Source organism: Protopterus annectens, chromosome 4.part0, assembly GCF_019279795.1.
Source record: "Protopterus annectens isolate FY-2018-M chromosome 4.part0, PAN1.0, whole genome shotgun sequence".
Lineage (NCBI taxonomy): Eukaryota > Metazoa > Chordata > Ceratodontiformes > Protopteridae > Protopterus > Protopterus annectens.
The window spans coordinates 1,884,543,982-1,884,560,506 of NC_056733.1; the positions used below are offsets into that span (position 1 = coordinate 1,884,543,982).

General features: G+C 41.1%; 1 protein-coding gene across 1 annotated transcript in view; it reads right to left on the reverse strand.

Moving 5' to 3' along the window:
• LOC122800498 (nucleolar and coiled-body phosphoprotein 1-like) overlaps window positions 1-16,525 on the reverse strand; it is a 300,585-nt gene that overhangs the window by 169,645 nt on the left and 114,415 nt on the right. The window contains exon 4 of the mRNA XM_044069937.1: window positions 1,634-1,764. Coding sequence (XP_043925872.1) covers window positions 1,634-1,764 — 131 coding nt within the window. The remainder of the gene's footprint in view (window positions 1-1,633; window positions 1,765-16,525) is intronic.

Genomic DNA, 16,525 nt, shown 5'->3' on the forward strand with positions numbered 1-16,525 from the left:
AGAACTTTTAAGGGGAAGAACTAAGTATGGCACGGACAGACTACAAAAAAAGCATCTGACAGCATCCCACATTAACGGATTTAAAAAAAAAGTGTGCTTGCAAATGTAGAAGATGCAGATCAATTACGTTATGGTGATCATAAAACAGTGGCAAACCACTTTGCAGTTAAGCCATGATAAAGGACACTTTATTATTCCAGGGATAAAAACTCAAAGGGGGACATTCTGTGATGACTCTGTCACCAGTGCTCTTTTGTCTTGCCCTTAACCCAGCCTGTTTTTAAGACCTTATGCAGAAGAAATGTGGAATAAATTATTGGTATTACTGATTCAGCTTAACATTTTTTGAGGAGTGCTGGAATTGTGTGTGGTCGATATTGTTTATATATTCCATGCACTCATTTGCAGTTTCATGCACCAACCTTTGGTTTGTGTTATATATGCATACATAAGAATACAAGTTATAGCTACTGCTTCCAATTATTGCTTGGGCTCTGTATGCACAAAGTCACATCCTTGCTGTTCCTAATCGGATAACTGCCTGAATGGTTGGGACTGCAAATGTGGAGACCGATATGCAGAAAACCTGGGCTTGCAACAGAAATAAGTTTAAACGAGAAGTGCGATGTTTGATATTTGCTCTTCTGCATTTTTGGTCCTTTTGTTTTGGCATGTTGAGACTCAGCACTGGAAGTCTTGTCATTTCAACAGGAATCCTAGCCCCAAGATATGCAATAGATGGAAATTCACTAAAAATATTAAGTGCTGTCATATGCATATATACAGTATTAGGGAATACACTGAAAAAAAGGGTCTACTTTAGATCGATGAAAAGTCAAAATGTCGAACGCTCACATGAGCGTAAATGCACAAATTCGATGTTCTTTTTTTTTTTTGGATTGCAGCACAGTGAGGACAGGAATATTTGCCCTTTCCTCGGTGTAGTGCGATCTCAGAGTTGTAATCTATATTTAGCGGGGGGTGGGTGCAGCCCCCCCACAATAGCAATTTCAAATTTCTGCATTTACGCTCATGTGAGCGTTCCACATTTTGATTTTTCGTCTATAATATATAGACCCCTGAAAAACAATTGAAGAAATTAAGTAAGTAGTTCAGGAGAGGCTTAGCTAAGGGCTACAGAATATCATTTTGGTTATGCCATCATCTGTGTACAAGGCAAATGAAAACCTACATACTCCTTCAGCACCGTAATTCTTCTTAATACACAACCTACTAGCCATAGAAGGATAACATGAATGCTGTTTCAAAAGGTGTCAGCTCAAGTCCCAGTTGACACACTTAGGTCTCTGTCTTGGATACATTTCCATGTGTTCCACAATATGTGTACATCACATTCCTGGCATTTGTAATAACCAGTTTTCTGTTGCCATAAGATTACGCAACACAAAAAAAAAATCAATGAGTGCGTCAACAAGATGTCATTAACATGCATTTCCTGAATGACAGTGACCTTTACTATAAATGGCTATCTCCAAGTATTCTACACTTCTTTTAAACTGAAGAGAAAAGTCTGACTGAAACATCTTTTCCAAAATTTAACTAAGGCAGTCAGAGTACACTGGGTTGCAACAAAAGTAATTCAACATTTCAATATTCTACAGCAGATACCAACCTGCCCTTTTGACTTTTTATCTTCCTCTTCAGAAGACTCATCTTCACTTGAATCTTCGTCACTATCTTCACTGCTCTTAGCAACTGCAGCTGGCTTGGAACTTATCGTGCTCCCAGAGGATGGCTTGAGTCCTGCAATATCATAAAGAAGTCTATGGGAGCTTAAGTTATGGGAAACCTTTATACAATGTGTTCCCATAAAACAAACCATGTGATATTTGTACAATCCAAACATATGGTGCACACAACACACTGAAGTATAAACAAGGGGCCTCTCCAGCACATACACAGCTTGGTACTTGTATGATCCACACACAAGGTATTCAACAGAAAACATTCATGTCGTTATTTGTACAATTAGGATAAAAGGTGCTCCCTCACACAAATCTGAAGCTTTGTATTTGTAAAAGATGTACAAAAGCTAGCCCATACATATGCATTTTATTACTTACAAAATGAATGCATAAGATGAGCCCCAACATATTCTGATGGACACACACATCTACAGGTACTGAAGGGTGTGTAAGTACAATCTATTTACATATGCTCTTAGATACAAACACAGCTTCACAAAATATAAAATGCATACATTTATATCCAAGGGGCTTATTCAATTTACATAGAGACAGTACAGTTATGTAAATTGCACTTATTCATAACAGAAGATATTCAAATTACATACTGCCACAGTAGGCTTTAGGCTACATGGACTGTGTCTTTCCACATTCAGCCATCTTCCAAAAACTGCTGTCTCCCTTCCTCACTTCCACTATGACTGCTGACTAGTCAGCCTTGAAAAAGGAAAAATCAGAAGTCAGACTGGATAATCTTCAGGACTTTGTTGCCTAAAAGTTAAGATCCAGTTTACTCATCCTGAACTAAAACAAAAAAATTACCACCAAACTATTTTCCAACATCAACTATATGTACTATTAAGGGATGGTGGGTGTGGCTACTGCTGCAGTGTGGAATTTGCACATGTACTGTTATGGGTAAGTGCAACTTACACGACTATACTATTTTCATCATTCCCACTGCTGCAGTAGCTTTAAGCTATATGGGTTTATTACCTATCCAACACAGGAAGGGAAAGTATATGGATACAGCAGCTTCTGGAGAATGGTCTTAGCAAAGCCAGTCCAGAAAGCAGAAAAGGAATCCATTTCGTAATGCTTTGTAAAAGGTACATAGAGAGAACAACGTAGCTAGCTCTAAAAAGCTTCTAAAATCCACCCCTTTCCATCATGCCATCAAAGAAGTCAAAGCCCTTACAGAGTGCATCTTGATACTGCCTGGAACTGGTTTACCATGGTAAGTATAACAAATGGCAAAAGCAAAGGACAACCAACTGGAAATAGTCTGTTTGACAGAGGCTGTCCTTTCTTAGTCCCAACATATGAAATAAATAGCCGATTAGGTTTTCTAAAGGACTTGACTACATCAAGATACTACCTGCACTGCCTATGCATGCCCAGAGTGTGTAGAATCCTTTCTCCCTGGTTCTGAGGGTTAGGATAGAACAATGGGGAATTGATGATGTGATTCAAAGAAAACTCTGAAACAACTTTGGACATGAATGTGGTTTTGTTCTTACTGACACCCTATCCCAACAGCAGACCTGATAAGATTCACATACCAACAGAGCTTGCAACTCAGACACTCACCTTGCAGATGTCAGAGCAATGTGAAGATCAGTTTTTCATGCAATGAACCTTGCATTTGCCTGAAGTGCAGGTTTAACTGAGATATGGTTAACTTTTCCAGCAGAAAATTAAGAGTCCAGGAAGAAGCAACCTGTTTGGCAAGGTGATCTCGGGTGAAACACACCCTTCAGAAATTGTTTTATTAATTAAAAAAAATAAATAAAACACTGAAGAAAGAGAAGACTCTATGGGTAGACATACTGAAATGGCCGCAAGATGAAACCAACAAAACAGTCTGAAGGGAAAACCCAAAAAATTTGAATCAAAAGAAAAAAGCCCCCCTAGTGGAATTGATGCTTTGGAAACTAAACACACTGTACTAAAACTAGTAGCAGGAAAAGGATCAAAGCCTGCAAACCAAAAAGACTTTATTGTAGTCATGGGACAAACTTGAAACTTGATAAAGCAGTACAAACGTCAGAGGCTAGCAACTCGCACAAATATTTGAGCACCAGTGGTACAATCCCAAGACAGGGTTGTGGTTACTGAGTAAGGCACCAACTAAAACATTTCTCCACATGTTAACATAAGATTTTTCTAGAAGCAGGATTTCTTGACTCCTTTAGTAATTGCTGCACATCCTCTAAAAAGAGATGCCTAAAAGATGTCAGAACTTCAGAATCCAGGCAGACAAGTGAAGATATTTTAGACTGGGTAGTGTAAGATCCAGTAAGTGGGGAGCTGTGTGACAACTGCCCTTGGCAAATTCCATAAAACGGAAAAAGCAATATTGGCTGAACCAGAAGGAATTCAACATATTTTCTGGAGTTCTTCTAAACCTTCTGAATTATGCTGGACATCTGTGAAAAGGCTGGAAATGCATAAGGAAACACTCCCATGCAAATTTTTGCTTGGAGGGGTAAAGAATGCTGAAGAGCTAACTTTCAAACAGTCATAGCCAGTGCGATCTTCCCCCTTGCTAGTTGATGTGCCACATCACTGTGGTGTTGGCTATAATCAGGGGACCACAGATGAAAATATTAAAAGGTATGGATCACAGCCTGCATCCCTTTTAAAATTATGTACTTTGGTCCATCTGAAGAATCCCACAGACTTTGCACCTTTACTCTCAAAGGAACTGCTCTGCAAGGAAAACCTGAGGTGTTTGTAGTTACGACTTGGAGGTTGATGAGAAAAAGGGAGACCTGTATTTGCCTATATAAGCAATCTCCACCACTGCAGTTCCTTTCATTAAAAAGCCCAAGATAGGCACCTGAAAATCCAGAAGATGCAAGTTTTATTCTCATGTGTTTTTAATATACAGTCGTCTTTCTTATGTGCAACCTGGCAAGAGGAATCATGAGACTCATAGATGCAATGAATCTCAGAATCCTGAAAACTCTTTGGCTGAAGTCAAACAGAGTTGAGAGACTCTCAAAAGTTTCCAACTTTGAAATCCATCATTCCCTGGGTCAAGAACTTTTGCTGAGTAGTGTCTACAAGACATCCTAGAAAGACAAACTTGTGCGACAGGGTTGAAGAGGATTTGGTGAATGTTTATCTGGTATCCAGGATAAGTCAAAAGACTTGAAACCCATGTTAAACAGTCTTGACATCTGGAGGAAGTTTCTACAAAGATAAACAAGTCCTCCCAATAAGGACAGTCTTGACATCTGGAGGAAGTTTTTACAAAGATAAACAAGTCCTCCCAGTAAGGAAACAGGTGAATGCCATTCAGTTTGTTCAACGCAATGACTGGAGCTAGACAGTTTGTAAACACTTTGAAACAATATGTCTTTAAGATCCCCTTATTTCATACAGCTTCCGTGCGGATTAAGAGGTAACACAATCTGAAGGGTCAATATCTTGAATTCTGTAAAATTCCACACTGTAATATAGGAAGGAAATAAACTGTTCTCCAAGAAGGCTCTTTCTTTGGTAAAAGAAACACTCTGGAATAGAAGTCTTTGCCCCTTTGATTTAATGGCAGTGGTTCTGGGACTCCTAGGTAAAAAATGTTGAATAACCCAAGTTAAAGATTGGGGGGGGGGTCCCCAAAAGGAGGTTTTTGTCTCCAGGGCACACTGCATTCCTCCTGAACCACCTTTAACACCCATGAGTCTGTTACAATATGTTGCCAAACCGGAATGAATAGAGCAGATTGTTGAAACAGGTTTTGAGAACTTGGGCAGCAGGGTAGAGCTGAGAAAGAAGAATGCTAGCATAGCTGTCCAGAAGGTGTAGACTACTACTCTATTTTTTGGAAGGATTGTTATTGTTCCCCTCCTATCATCTCTTTCTGTTTCATGAAAGAATATCTGGGAGATTTTAAAGGGCGCCTGAAAAACCTTAGAAACTCCCTGTATTAAATTTTCCTCCATCAATTTGTTTGTGAACCTAAGCAGCAGATGAGCCAAACATAATGCCCTTTTATTTAAACCAAAAACAATTCGTACTTAAAGCAGAAAATTATGATTTCATATCCAGGAATACATCCCCAAAACAGTATCAAAATCCCTTGACCCAGTATCGCCACAATCATTCATAATCCTACAGGCATGTTTAGACACTAGAGACATGACTGAAACAATAAGAATGGGACAGGCACTCCCTTCACGGAAAGAGATGGTAACTTGATCACTCAAACTGTCTACGCAAAACAGTACAAACTTCAATATATTCATCTGATAAGAATTTAACATGCCAAACTGGAAGAAGAAGAAAAGATTGTAGCAAATCTGTCCCAACATCTTCCCTTCATTATCTATATGGAAAGGCTGGGATGATTCCAGTACCTTGTTACCTGCTAGCATGGTGGACAAGCTTGCTGCAGAGTCAGAACTAAGAAAAAAAATAAGCACTAGTCAATTTGAGAAACTTTGTAAAGCCTATCTTCTTTTTTTGGGGATGGAAGGTTGTAAGTAAGGGTTATTTTATAGGTAGCAATCATGTCTCCTCCAAGGCTAGAACTAGATGAGTAATAGGTATACAATTACATAAATCCACTTGCAACACAAACAAATCTGTATTTAAAAGGAACATCCATCTGTTCCCATAACACCTCATTCACCCTGGCAGCAATCTGAGAAAAGAAAATAACCTCCCAAGAAGGTTATAAGGGACAGTTTTCCTCAGCATCAGAGCACTAGACTAGAGATTCTGTAGAAGATGAAACGTCTAAATTGTCTTCCTCTGTGATATATGGACTGACTCAAACAGGTAATGAAGGCTGTGTTGCCAGCATAGACTGTCTGCAATAACTTCTTCGATAAAGTAAGAAAATCATCTTTTCTTTTAGATACCATGACTTCAGATAAACAATGATTAACTTTTTGTTTTTCCTTAACAGTTATCCTCTACGATTGACAAGGATAGGAATATCTGTCTTTACAAGAGCTAAACCCCCAAGGACCCATCCAATAGCATCCCCTGGTAAAACTTTTGTGCCGTATTAAATGCTCAGATCAGACACTGGATCAGCTGAAGTGGCTAGGGTGGTACTTCTGCTACCAACACTCAGTCACTCACACACAGACACTTGTGTATTGGGATTTGTATTTGTACAACCTACTGCAATACAATACTGCATAGCATCTGCTGGTATAGTCCAAAAGTCTAAGACACATGGATCTTTTCCCTGTGGGGTATGTTAACAGAGTGGGTTTGTAATTAGTACTTCAACCTTTTTCATTTCAAACAGATATTTCTTTTCATGAGGCAATTAAATACAGCTGTACCAATAAAAATGTAGTTTATATTTTATGTGACATGAGTGGGGCTTTTTATATTGGGAACAGCAGAATGTTAAAAGAAGAGTAGTTAAAAAGATACAATTAAAATTATCAATGGAAACAAAGCTTTAGAGAGACATTTCAAGTTTGTGGTACATACTAGAATGTTTTTTGTTTTATGCTTTAGAACACTGATTAAGTTAGAGGAGATAATATAGGAACAGTTCTTCAGAAAACAAGAATTGACATGGCATTTTAAATTAAATAAAGTCCTAAATTTTCATTAACTGCAGTGCGGCTATGTAGTGTCTGTATTTTATTTTATTTACTTAACATTTGTTTACCAGGAAAGTCCGACTTGGAATGAAGCCAATTTTTAGTGGTGGCTCAGGGAGGAACGCTCCAGATGCATGTCTTTGTGATGTGGGAGGAAACCAGAGCACCCGGAGGAAACCCACACGAACGCAGGTAGGACATGCAGACTCTGCAAAGAAGGCACCCCAGCCAAGAATAAAACCGGAGAACTTCTTGCTGTGAGGCAACAACGCTACCGCTGCACCACTGTGCTGTCTGTATTTCTTTGATTGAGTTTCTGCATTTTAGTTTTAAAACTCAGTAATATTTTCTTAGATAGCAAAAATATACATTAGTCAATCCCTGATCCTTTGAGGGGAACTATGGGTGTTTGGCAATTTCTTTGAATGAATATGGTGGTTCATATGTAGCCCAGGGAAAGAAGCATCAGATATCAACTTTTCATCCTTCACTACAAAAAAAACACTAGGTGTTAAAGAAAAAGACTAGTAAAGGTGTTGAACAAACAAGAACATTACCTAAAATTACAATGATTATTCTGGAACATTAGGCTAAAGATATAAAATCTGCCAACTCCTACTATAAAATGGAACACTAAAAGCCCAGATAAAATTTATCACTTGTATGCACACAGCATCATCCAAGTGAGTATTTTTACCAGCAACTTCCCGTAACATAACAGATATTTGAATGATCACTGTTGTAACCTAAGCTATATGGGTAATATCCTGCAAGGATATAACAGCTGGCCAGCTTCCAAACCTCAGGGTACCTTCCTTGCACCCATACAGTTAGTCAGCCTGAGCTCACTAAAAATATCAGTTTGGGTGCCAAGCCCTTCAAAGATTTTTTGCCAACAACCAGGGGGAGGCTGAGACCTGAAAAAGACAATGCTAGAAACAAAAAAAGTCCGCAACCTGGCAAAACAACTCAGCAAATAAGGGGGATGGAGGGAGGGAACAGATAAAACTGTGCTATGTTCTTCATATTAATCACTGCTGCTGTAGCCTAAGCTATACGAGTATACCACAACTTACGCATTTTGAGAAGTGGAAGGAGACGAGTGCAGGAGTCCCTAGAGAATGGTCCTAGCAAAGCCTGATCTACACATAGAGAAGGAATCAAGCTTATAGTACTTTGTAAAAATATCTACAAAGGACCAAGCTGCTTCTTCTAGAATAGTTGTGGAATTCAACTCTTTCCAAAAGCCATAGATGAAACAAAGGTATGGAACAGTTTTGTTGTGGTGAGTACAACAAAAAGTAACAGCCTTGGACAACCATTTGAAAATAGTCTGCTGACACAGGTTGTCCATTCACAAGAAATAAACAATCAATCTGAAGATCTAAAAGACTCAGTTCTGTCAAGATAGTACCAGAGTTGTCTGTGGACACTCAAGATATGAAGCATCCTTTCTACCTCACTTTAGGTTCAGGAAAGAAATTGCGGAGATGAATAGTTTGGCTTAAAGTAAACTTGGATACCACTTTACGCATAAAAGAAGCATTATTTCTCAAAGAAACCCTGTCGCTGTGGAAAATGAGGTAGGGTTGACTCATCATAGGAGTTTGCAACTCAAATTGCTCTGACCTCTGCAAGGAGGCTAACAGCAAAACTATTTTCCATTTTAAGAAACTGAAGTCAGTCGGGGTATCTGGTTCAAATGAAGCAAGTGCTAGCCTATCTAACAATAAATTAAGTCCTGAGGAGGGGCTACTGTGTGTGTGTGTGTGTGTGTGTGTGTGTGTGTGTGTGTGTGTGTGTGTGTGTGTGTGTGTGTGTGTGTGTGTGTGTGTGTGTGTGTGTGTGTGTGTAGGCCCTCAAGCAAACCTCCTTTCAAAAACATTTTAAAATGATAATGCATGGAAAGAGGATGCACCAAGGGCGGCTATGCTGAAATGGCGGCCAAATGAGTAACACAGGCCATAGAATAGTAACACACAAATATTAAAACAGAGAAACCCTAGCCATGAATGGGTACTGGTTATGTTGATGGCACCAACTACAAAACCTTTTCCATTTGCTAATAAATGATTTACTATTAGCAGGTTTCTACCTCCATTAATACCTGCTGCACCTCCTCATTAAACAGGTGCCTAAAGGGAATTAAGACACCATCATCCAGTCTGTCAACTGAAGTTGATTGCGGAGGGTTATATCAAACACCCCTGATCTTGTGGAAGTAGATCCACTCTGTGATGAAGCTTGTGATAACTGCCTCTGGCCATGTCCAAAAGAAGGGAGAACCACTGTTGCCTGGGTCATAAGGAAGTCACTACAATGATCTTGGGGGCTTCCATCTGAATTTTCAAAATTAACCTAGATATCAGTGAAAAGGGTGGAAAAAGCATACAGGAATATTCCTATCCAAGGAAAGGAAAGGACATCGATTTCCCAGGCCTTCTTACATAAAGTCATGAAAAAGAATCTTGCCAGCTGATTGTTCAGAGAGGAGGCAAACAGATCTACTTCAGGAACTCTCCCATAGATGGAGACCCCCTTTATCTTGTTTCCATTTATGAGGGTCTGCCCTTGTTCTGCTTAGGTTGTCTGACGCATTTTTTTTTTGATGGAATGTAGGATGCCTGTAAAGCGAGACTGTGCTGTGAAGCTACATCCCAATCCTGAATGGCAAGTGTGCAAAGGGGGTACAACCTGGTTCCTTCTTGCTTGCTGATCATTACTGTAGTACTCTCTGTAATAACCTGAAAAGGTCCAGGGGATCAATAATGATTCGGAGAGTTAAGTCCTTTGATCAGGGCAAGCATCACTTTTATATTTACGTGAATGCATCTGTTCTTTGTGTCCCACACACCTTGCACTTTTACCCCTTCCTGAAACTGCAATGTCACTGGCATCTATGGCGAATGTCTGCTTTGAAAAAAGAGAGGGAGGGGGAAATCTGGATTTGAAGACATTTGCAGATTTCCCTTCTGACAGACCCTACTATTGGGGTTTGAAAGCAAAAAATATGTGGTGTTGTGACCAGAGAGAGACGTCAGATAACCATTTCATCTTTCTCATGTGTAGTCTTGCCCAGTAGTATGAATTACAAATCCCATGAGACCCAAAATTTTGAGGTATTCCATCACAGTGACTGAAGTCTGAATGGAAAACCTTAGAAATAGATCTAGATCTATTTTTCCAGTTGAACAAAAGCTCTACGAACAGAGGCGTCTAGCTGAGACTCAGAAACACAATCCTAAAGGAAGGCTTCAAAAAGGCTTATGAATGTTCTCTTGGAATCCCAGGTTGTGCAAGTGATCTCTCATGACACTTTAAAAAAGACTTTGCAAAGATAAGGAAATTGTCTAAATATGGATACCTATTAGCCTGCAATGAGCTAGAACTGGAACTAGACGTTGAACAAACCTGGTGCAGTGGACAGTCCAAATAATAAGGCAGAAAACTGATAATGTGATCCAGACACAGAACCTTAAGAAACGCCAATGTTGAGTCCAAACACTTTTTAGGTACCACTGAAGTTTCCTCATATGCAGTCTTGCATATGGATTTAGTAGAATGCAGGATGCCATGAAGCCCAAAACCTGCAGAATTTTTCTTGCAGACAACTGGGCCTTTGTTGCCAACAGTTTGAAATAGGTAGTTAGTTGCCTTTGTTTGTCTGGCATGAGATAAGCCATCTGGGCAGTTGTATTTAAGCTTGCACCCAGGAATATTATCTCTTGAGAGGGTACTAGTTTTGATTTCTGTTCGCTGACTGTGCAGTAATCTCTTTACAAACGCCAGATGCTGTAGTAGAATGTCCTTGTTCTCTGCTTGAATGAGGCAGTCATCCAAGTAAGGATATATTTGTATTCCTCTGTCTGCAGTATGCAATTACTGGTGCCAGGCACTTTGTGAAGACCCTGGGCACAGTAGAAAGTACAGTTGTGTACCTACCATAAATGTAGATGTTCAAGTGTATTCACTGTTGCAGTCATTACTCTTGGGTTATCCTGCCGGCAGGCTACCCTCAGTCGGCCAGAATTCCAAAGTCTAGGTCCGGAGTCTGTTGCCTCTTCCCTGACGTCAGTGCGCCAGGGGTATAAAAGATGTAGCCGATGCCATTTTCTTCAGTTTTTCTTGCCCAAGATGTCAGGTGCCCTCAAATTGGTAGGCTGTAAAATATGCCAATAAAAATGCATGCACAAAAATAACATTGCCTTCATCTACAAGCAAATACACCAAATATGTTGTATAGGATAGAGAAGTGCAGTTAAGTCCCAGCAAAGAAAAGGGGGATGGTGGGTGGGTAACCTGGACTGCAACAGTGAATACACTCGAACATCTACATTTATGGTAGGCACACAACTGTACTATGTTCATCGTGTTTCACTGTTGCAGTCATTACTCTTGGGTTGAATCCCAAAGCTGAGGAAGGGTGGCTGGGCTAAATAGGATTAGGAGAGGCTATAAGGCCCTACAGAACTGCAGTGGCAAAGCCTGCTCTGGACTTAAAGAGGCAAGTGGTAGTGCTTTGTGAAGGTGTGCACTGAACTCCAAGTTGCAGCCTCTAAGACATCTTTGGTTGGTACTCTGAGGAAGGCTGCTTAAGTGGCTGCTGCTCTGGTGGAATGAGGCCTAATGCCCTTAGGCACTGATTTGCCATGTTGAAAATAGCAGAAACGGATGCAATGGCCTATCCATTTAGAAATGGTCTGTTTTGAGATAGCCTTTCCTTGTGATCCTGCAGCATATGACACTAAAGGTTGCTCAGTCTTTCTGAAAGCTTTAGTTCTGTCCAAGTAGAAACGTAACTGCTTGTGTATGTGCAAAGAATGCAGAATTTTCTCACTCTTGTTCTGTGGATTAGGATAAAAGGTTGGCAAGTGAATGGGTTTGGTTAAGGGCCACACTGGACATCACCTTAGGCATAAATGTAGGGTTTGTCCTCAGAGAAAAGTACAGTTGTGTACACTTACCATAAATATAGATGTTAGAGTGTCTTCACTGTTGCAGTCATCACTGTAGGGTTCTTCCTGCTGGCAGGCAGCCCTCGGTCGGCCAGAATCCCAAAGTCTGGGTCCGGCGTCGGCTGTGTACTCATCCTCCCTGACGTCAGTGCGCCAGGGGTACAAAGCTCCCAGCCGACGCCATGTTCTCCAGTTTTTCTTGCCCCAGATGTCAGGTACCCAAAAATAAAGGCTAAAAGTAAAACAAAAATGTAACATACAACAAACCCCATACCCTGTAGAAAATACACCTCAGAAGAAGGGTGAAGCAGGAAACCACACCAATAAAAGTATAAGAGGGGACAGGAGGGTGGGTAACCCAGACTGCAACAGTGAAGACACTCAAACATCTACATTTATGGTAAGTGTACACAACTGTTCTATGTTCATCGTGTTTCATTGTTGCAGTCATCAATGTAGGGTTGAATCCCAAAGCGGAGATAAAGGGTGGTGGTTATAGAGTAGGAGGGGCGGCTAGAAGGCCCTGCAAGACTGCAGAAGCAAAGCCTGACCTATATTTAGAATAAAGAGGGAGATTATAGTGCTTAGAGAAAGTATGCACTGAACTCCAAGTTGCAGCTTCCAAAATATCCTTGGTAGGTACTCCTCTGAGAAAGGCAGCTGAAGTAGCAGCAGCTCTGGTAGAGGGAGTCCTAATTTTTCCAGGGATTTGCTTTCCAGGATGAGAGTAACAAAATCTGATTCCATGAGCAATCCATTTAGAAATGGCCTGTTTTGAAATAGCTTTGCCTTGGGAATTTGCTGCATAAGAAACAAACAGTTCTGTTTTCCTGATATCCTTGGTTCTGTCCAGGTAAAAGCGAAGCTGCCTGTCCAGGTAAAAGCGAAGCTGCCTGTGTATGTCCAAAGAATGCAAGATCCTCTCCCCCTTATTTTGTGGATTAGGGAAAAAAGTTGGCAGGTGAATAGTTTGGTTTGAAACCACTTTAGGCATGAAAGTAGGGTTAGTCCTCAAAGAAACCCTGTCTTGATGAAAAATATTGTAAGGTTCCACAGCCATGAGTGCTTGTAACTCCGAGACATTCCTGGCTGAAGTTAAAGCCAGTAGGATAACAGTCTTCCATGATAAATACTTTATATCGGATGTGGCAACAGGCTCAAAAGGTGGCAGAGTAAGCTTTTCCAGTACATAATTGAGGTCCCAAGCAGGAATGGGTGGAGTCCTAGGGGGTCTTAAATTCTTTGCTCCTCTGAGATATTGTTTTAGAAGTGGATGTAAAAAATTGGAGGATCTGTATTATAATGTGCAGAGATTGCTGAGCCATGTATTTTTATGGAAGAAAACGATAAACCCTTATGCAACATATATGTTAGGTAATGTAAAATCAATGGAATATTTGGAATGTGAGGATCAGATTCCTGAGCCTGCATCCAGGTGCAAAATCTCTTCCATTTACCTGCATAAGATTTCCTAGTGCTAGGCCTTCTGGCTTCTAAGATGACATCCATAACCTGTTTGGTAAGGGTAGGATTAATTATAGACCCTGAATACGCCAGGCTGCCAGGCTGAGAGTTTTGATACGAGAGTGCAGGACCTGGCCCTGATGTTGAGACAAAAGATTTGGAATCCGAGGTAGAATCCAAGGAGGTTCCTGGGATAGATTTATCAGTGTTGAGTACCAAAATTGTCGAGGCCAATTCGGGGCTAGTAAGATCATCTTTGGTTTGTCCAGTTTTATTTTTAATAACACCCTTGGTAGAAGAGGAAGTGGTGGGAAGGCATACTCCGAGAGGTTCTTCCAACTGAATGAGAGAGCATCCACTTTCCATGCTAGCTTGTGATATGTCCTTGTGCAAAAAGTCTCTAACTGGTAGTTGTGGGGAGATGCAAATAGATCTATGTCCGGGCAACCCCAGGCTTCTGTAATCATCTTGAATATTTGGGTGTCTAGCATCCACTTGTGTGAGTCTGACAGATTCCTGCTCAGGCTGTCTGCCAGAGAGTGCTTTGTTTCCCTGGCAGGAATTGAGCTTGTAGATCCACTTTGCAAGCTAGTGCTGTGTTCCATAGAGTCATGGCTAGTCTGCAAAGGGAGTAGGAGTGTGAACCCCCTTGCTTGTTTATGTACCACCTAACTGTGGTGTTGTCTGTCCATATCAGTAGCTGCCCTGGCTGTAAAAGATCCCTGAAAGCCAAGAGGGCATTCTGTACAGCTAACATCTCTTAAATTGATATGTAGATGCTTCTGATCCTCTGTCCAAAAACCTTGCAGGCCTTTCCCCTGCAAGTGGGCTCCCCATGCATAATCTGAGGTGTCCGTGGTTATCACTTGGTTGGCTGGAGGTAGACTGAAGGCTTTCCCTTTGTTTCGAAGACATGCCGTGGCCCACCATTGAAATTCCTTTTGAAGGCAAGGCAAGACAGCAATCACTGTTTCCAGACTGTGACAATGCTGGGACCATACGCTTTTTAGGTACCATCGTATCTTCCTCGTATGCAGTTTTGCATATGGTATGAGTAGGATGCAGAAAGCCATGTAACCCAAAGCCTGCAGGAATTTCCTTGCAGTTAGCTGAGACATTAACGCCAGGCTTTTGAAAGTTGAAGCCAGCTGTAGTTGTTTTTCTGGCGTCAGGAATGCCATCTGGGTTGTAGTGCTTAAAGAGCACCCAGGAAAGTTATCTGTTGAGTGGGTGCCAAATTTGACTTTTTTACGTTCACAGTGAATCCCAGGCACTTGAGTAGATTCTGAACAAATTCCAGGAGCTGGAGTAAGATGTCCTTGCTGTCTGCTTGAATAAGGCAGTCGTCCAGATAAGGGTAAATTTGAATTCCCTTGAGTCTGCAGTAAGCTACTACTGGTGCCAGGCACTTGGTAAAGACCCTGGGCACAGTAGACAAGCCAAAGGGCAGCGCAGAGAATTGGTAATGTTTCGAGCCTGCCCTGAACCTGAGGTATCTTCTGCACTCCTGTCTGATAGGAATGTGTAGGTAAGCCTCCTTTAAAGTCCAATGTCACCATCCATGCATTTTTGCTCAACATTGGCAGGACCTGCTGCAGAGTAAGCATCTTGAACTTTGGTATCTCTAGGAAAGTATTTAAGACTGACAGATCCAGGATGGGTCTTCAAGTATTTTGCTTTCTGGAAACTAGAAAGAGTCTTGAATAAAAGCCTTATCCCGTCTCTGAATTTGGAACCAGTTCTATGGCCCTCATAGCCATGAGGGACCTCACCTGTTTTAATGCCTCCGCCCATTGAGTTTTTGGTAGGTCTGGCCATCCGTTTGGTTTTTGTACCCTACGCCAATTAGTAATCTTTTTACAAATGCCATATGCTTCAGAAGAATGTCTTTGTTCTCTGCTTGAATTAGGCAGTCGTCCAAGTAGGGATATATTTTTATTCCTTTTTGTCTGCAAAACACAATTACTGGTGCCAGGCATTTTGTGAAGACTCTGGGCGCAGTAGATAAGCCAAAGGGCAGTGCAGAGAATTGGTAATGCATTGATCCAGCTATGAATCTGAGGTATCTTCTGCAAGATTGTCTGATTGGTACCTGCAGGTATGCCTCTTAGGTCCAAAGTTACGAGCCAAGCCTTCTTGTCCAGCATGGGCAGTAGCTGCTGTAGATTCAACATCTTGAATTTTGGAACTTCCAGAAACGTATTTAAAATTGACAGGTCCAGTATTGGTCTCCAGGTTTTGTCCTTTCTGGGTACTAGAAAAAGTCTGGAGTAAAATCCTTGCCCCAGCTCTTGTTGTGGTACTTGCTGAATGGCCCTCATGTCCATGAGGGCTGTAATTTGTTTTTGTGCCTCTGCCCATTGATTGTGTGGCACGTCTGTCATACCTTTTGACCTTGGTAGGGTGTGAAAATGGAACCTGTAGCCTTGGGTACCTATGTTCTGGACCCATTTGTCTTCGGTAACCATTTGGCAATTTCATGAAAAAGTGCTAGTTTTTCCCCTAAGGGGGCTCCCAAAAGAAAAGTGCTTGGATCTGGTAGAGGGGAGTCATTGGGACGGTTTCCTGTAAGGTTGTGATTTGTCTTCTCCGCTTTTGGAGGTAGGAGCAATCCATTGTTTAGGCCTGTATGACCCTTCGGGCTGAGATCTGCCTCAAGGATGCCTTATCTGCCTCTTTGTAGTCTGTCTGACACTGGAAAGGACAAATTTTAGAGGGCCAGTTCCTGCTAAACCTGGGTGGCTGCACCTGTAAGAAATCCCTGGCTGTCTGCATGGATTTTGCTTTATCCTCCATTTTTTTCAACACCTCTTCTGCTTTAGTA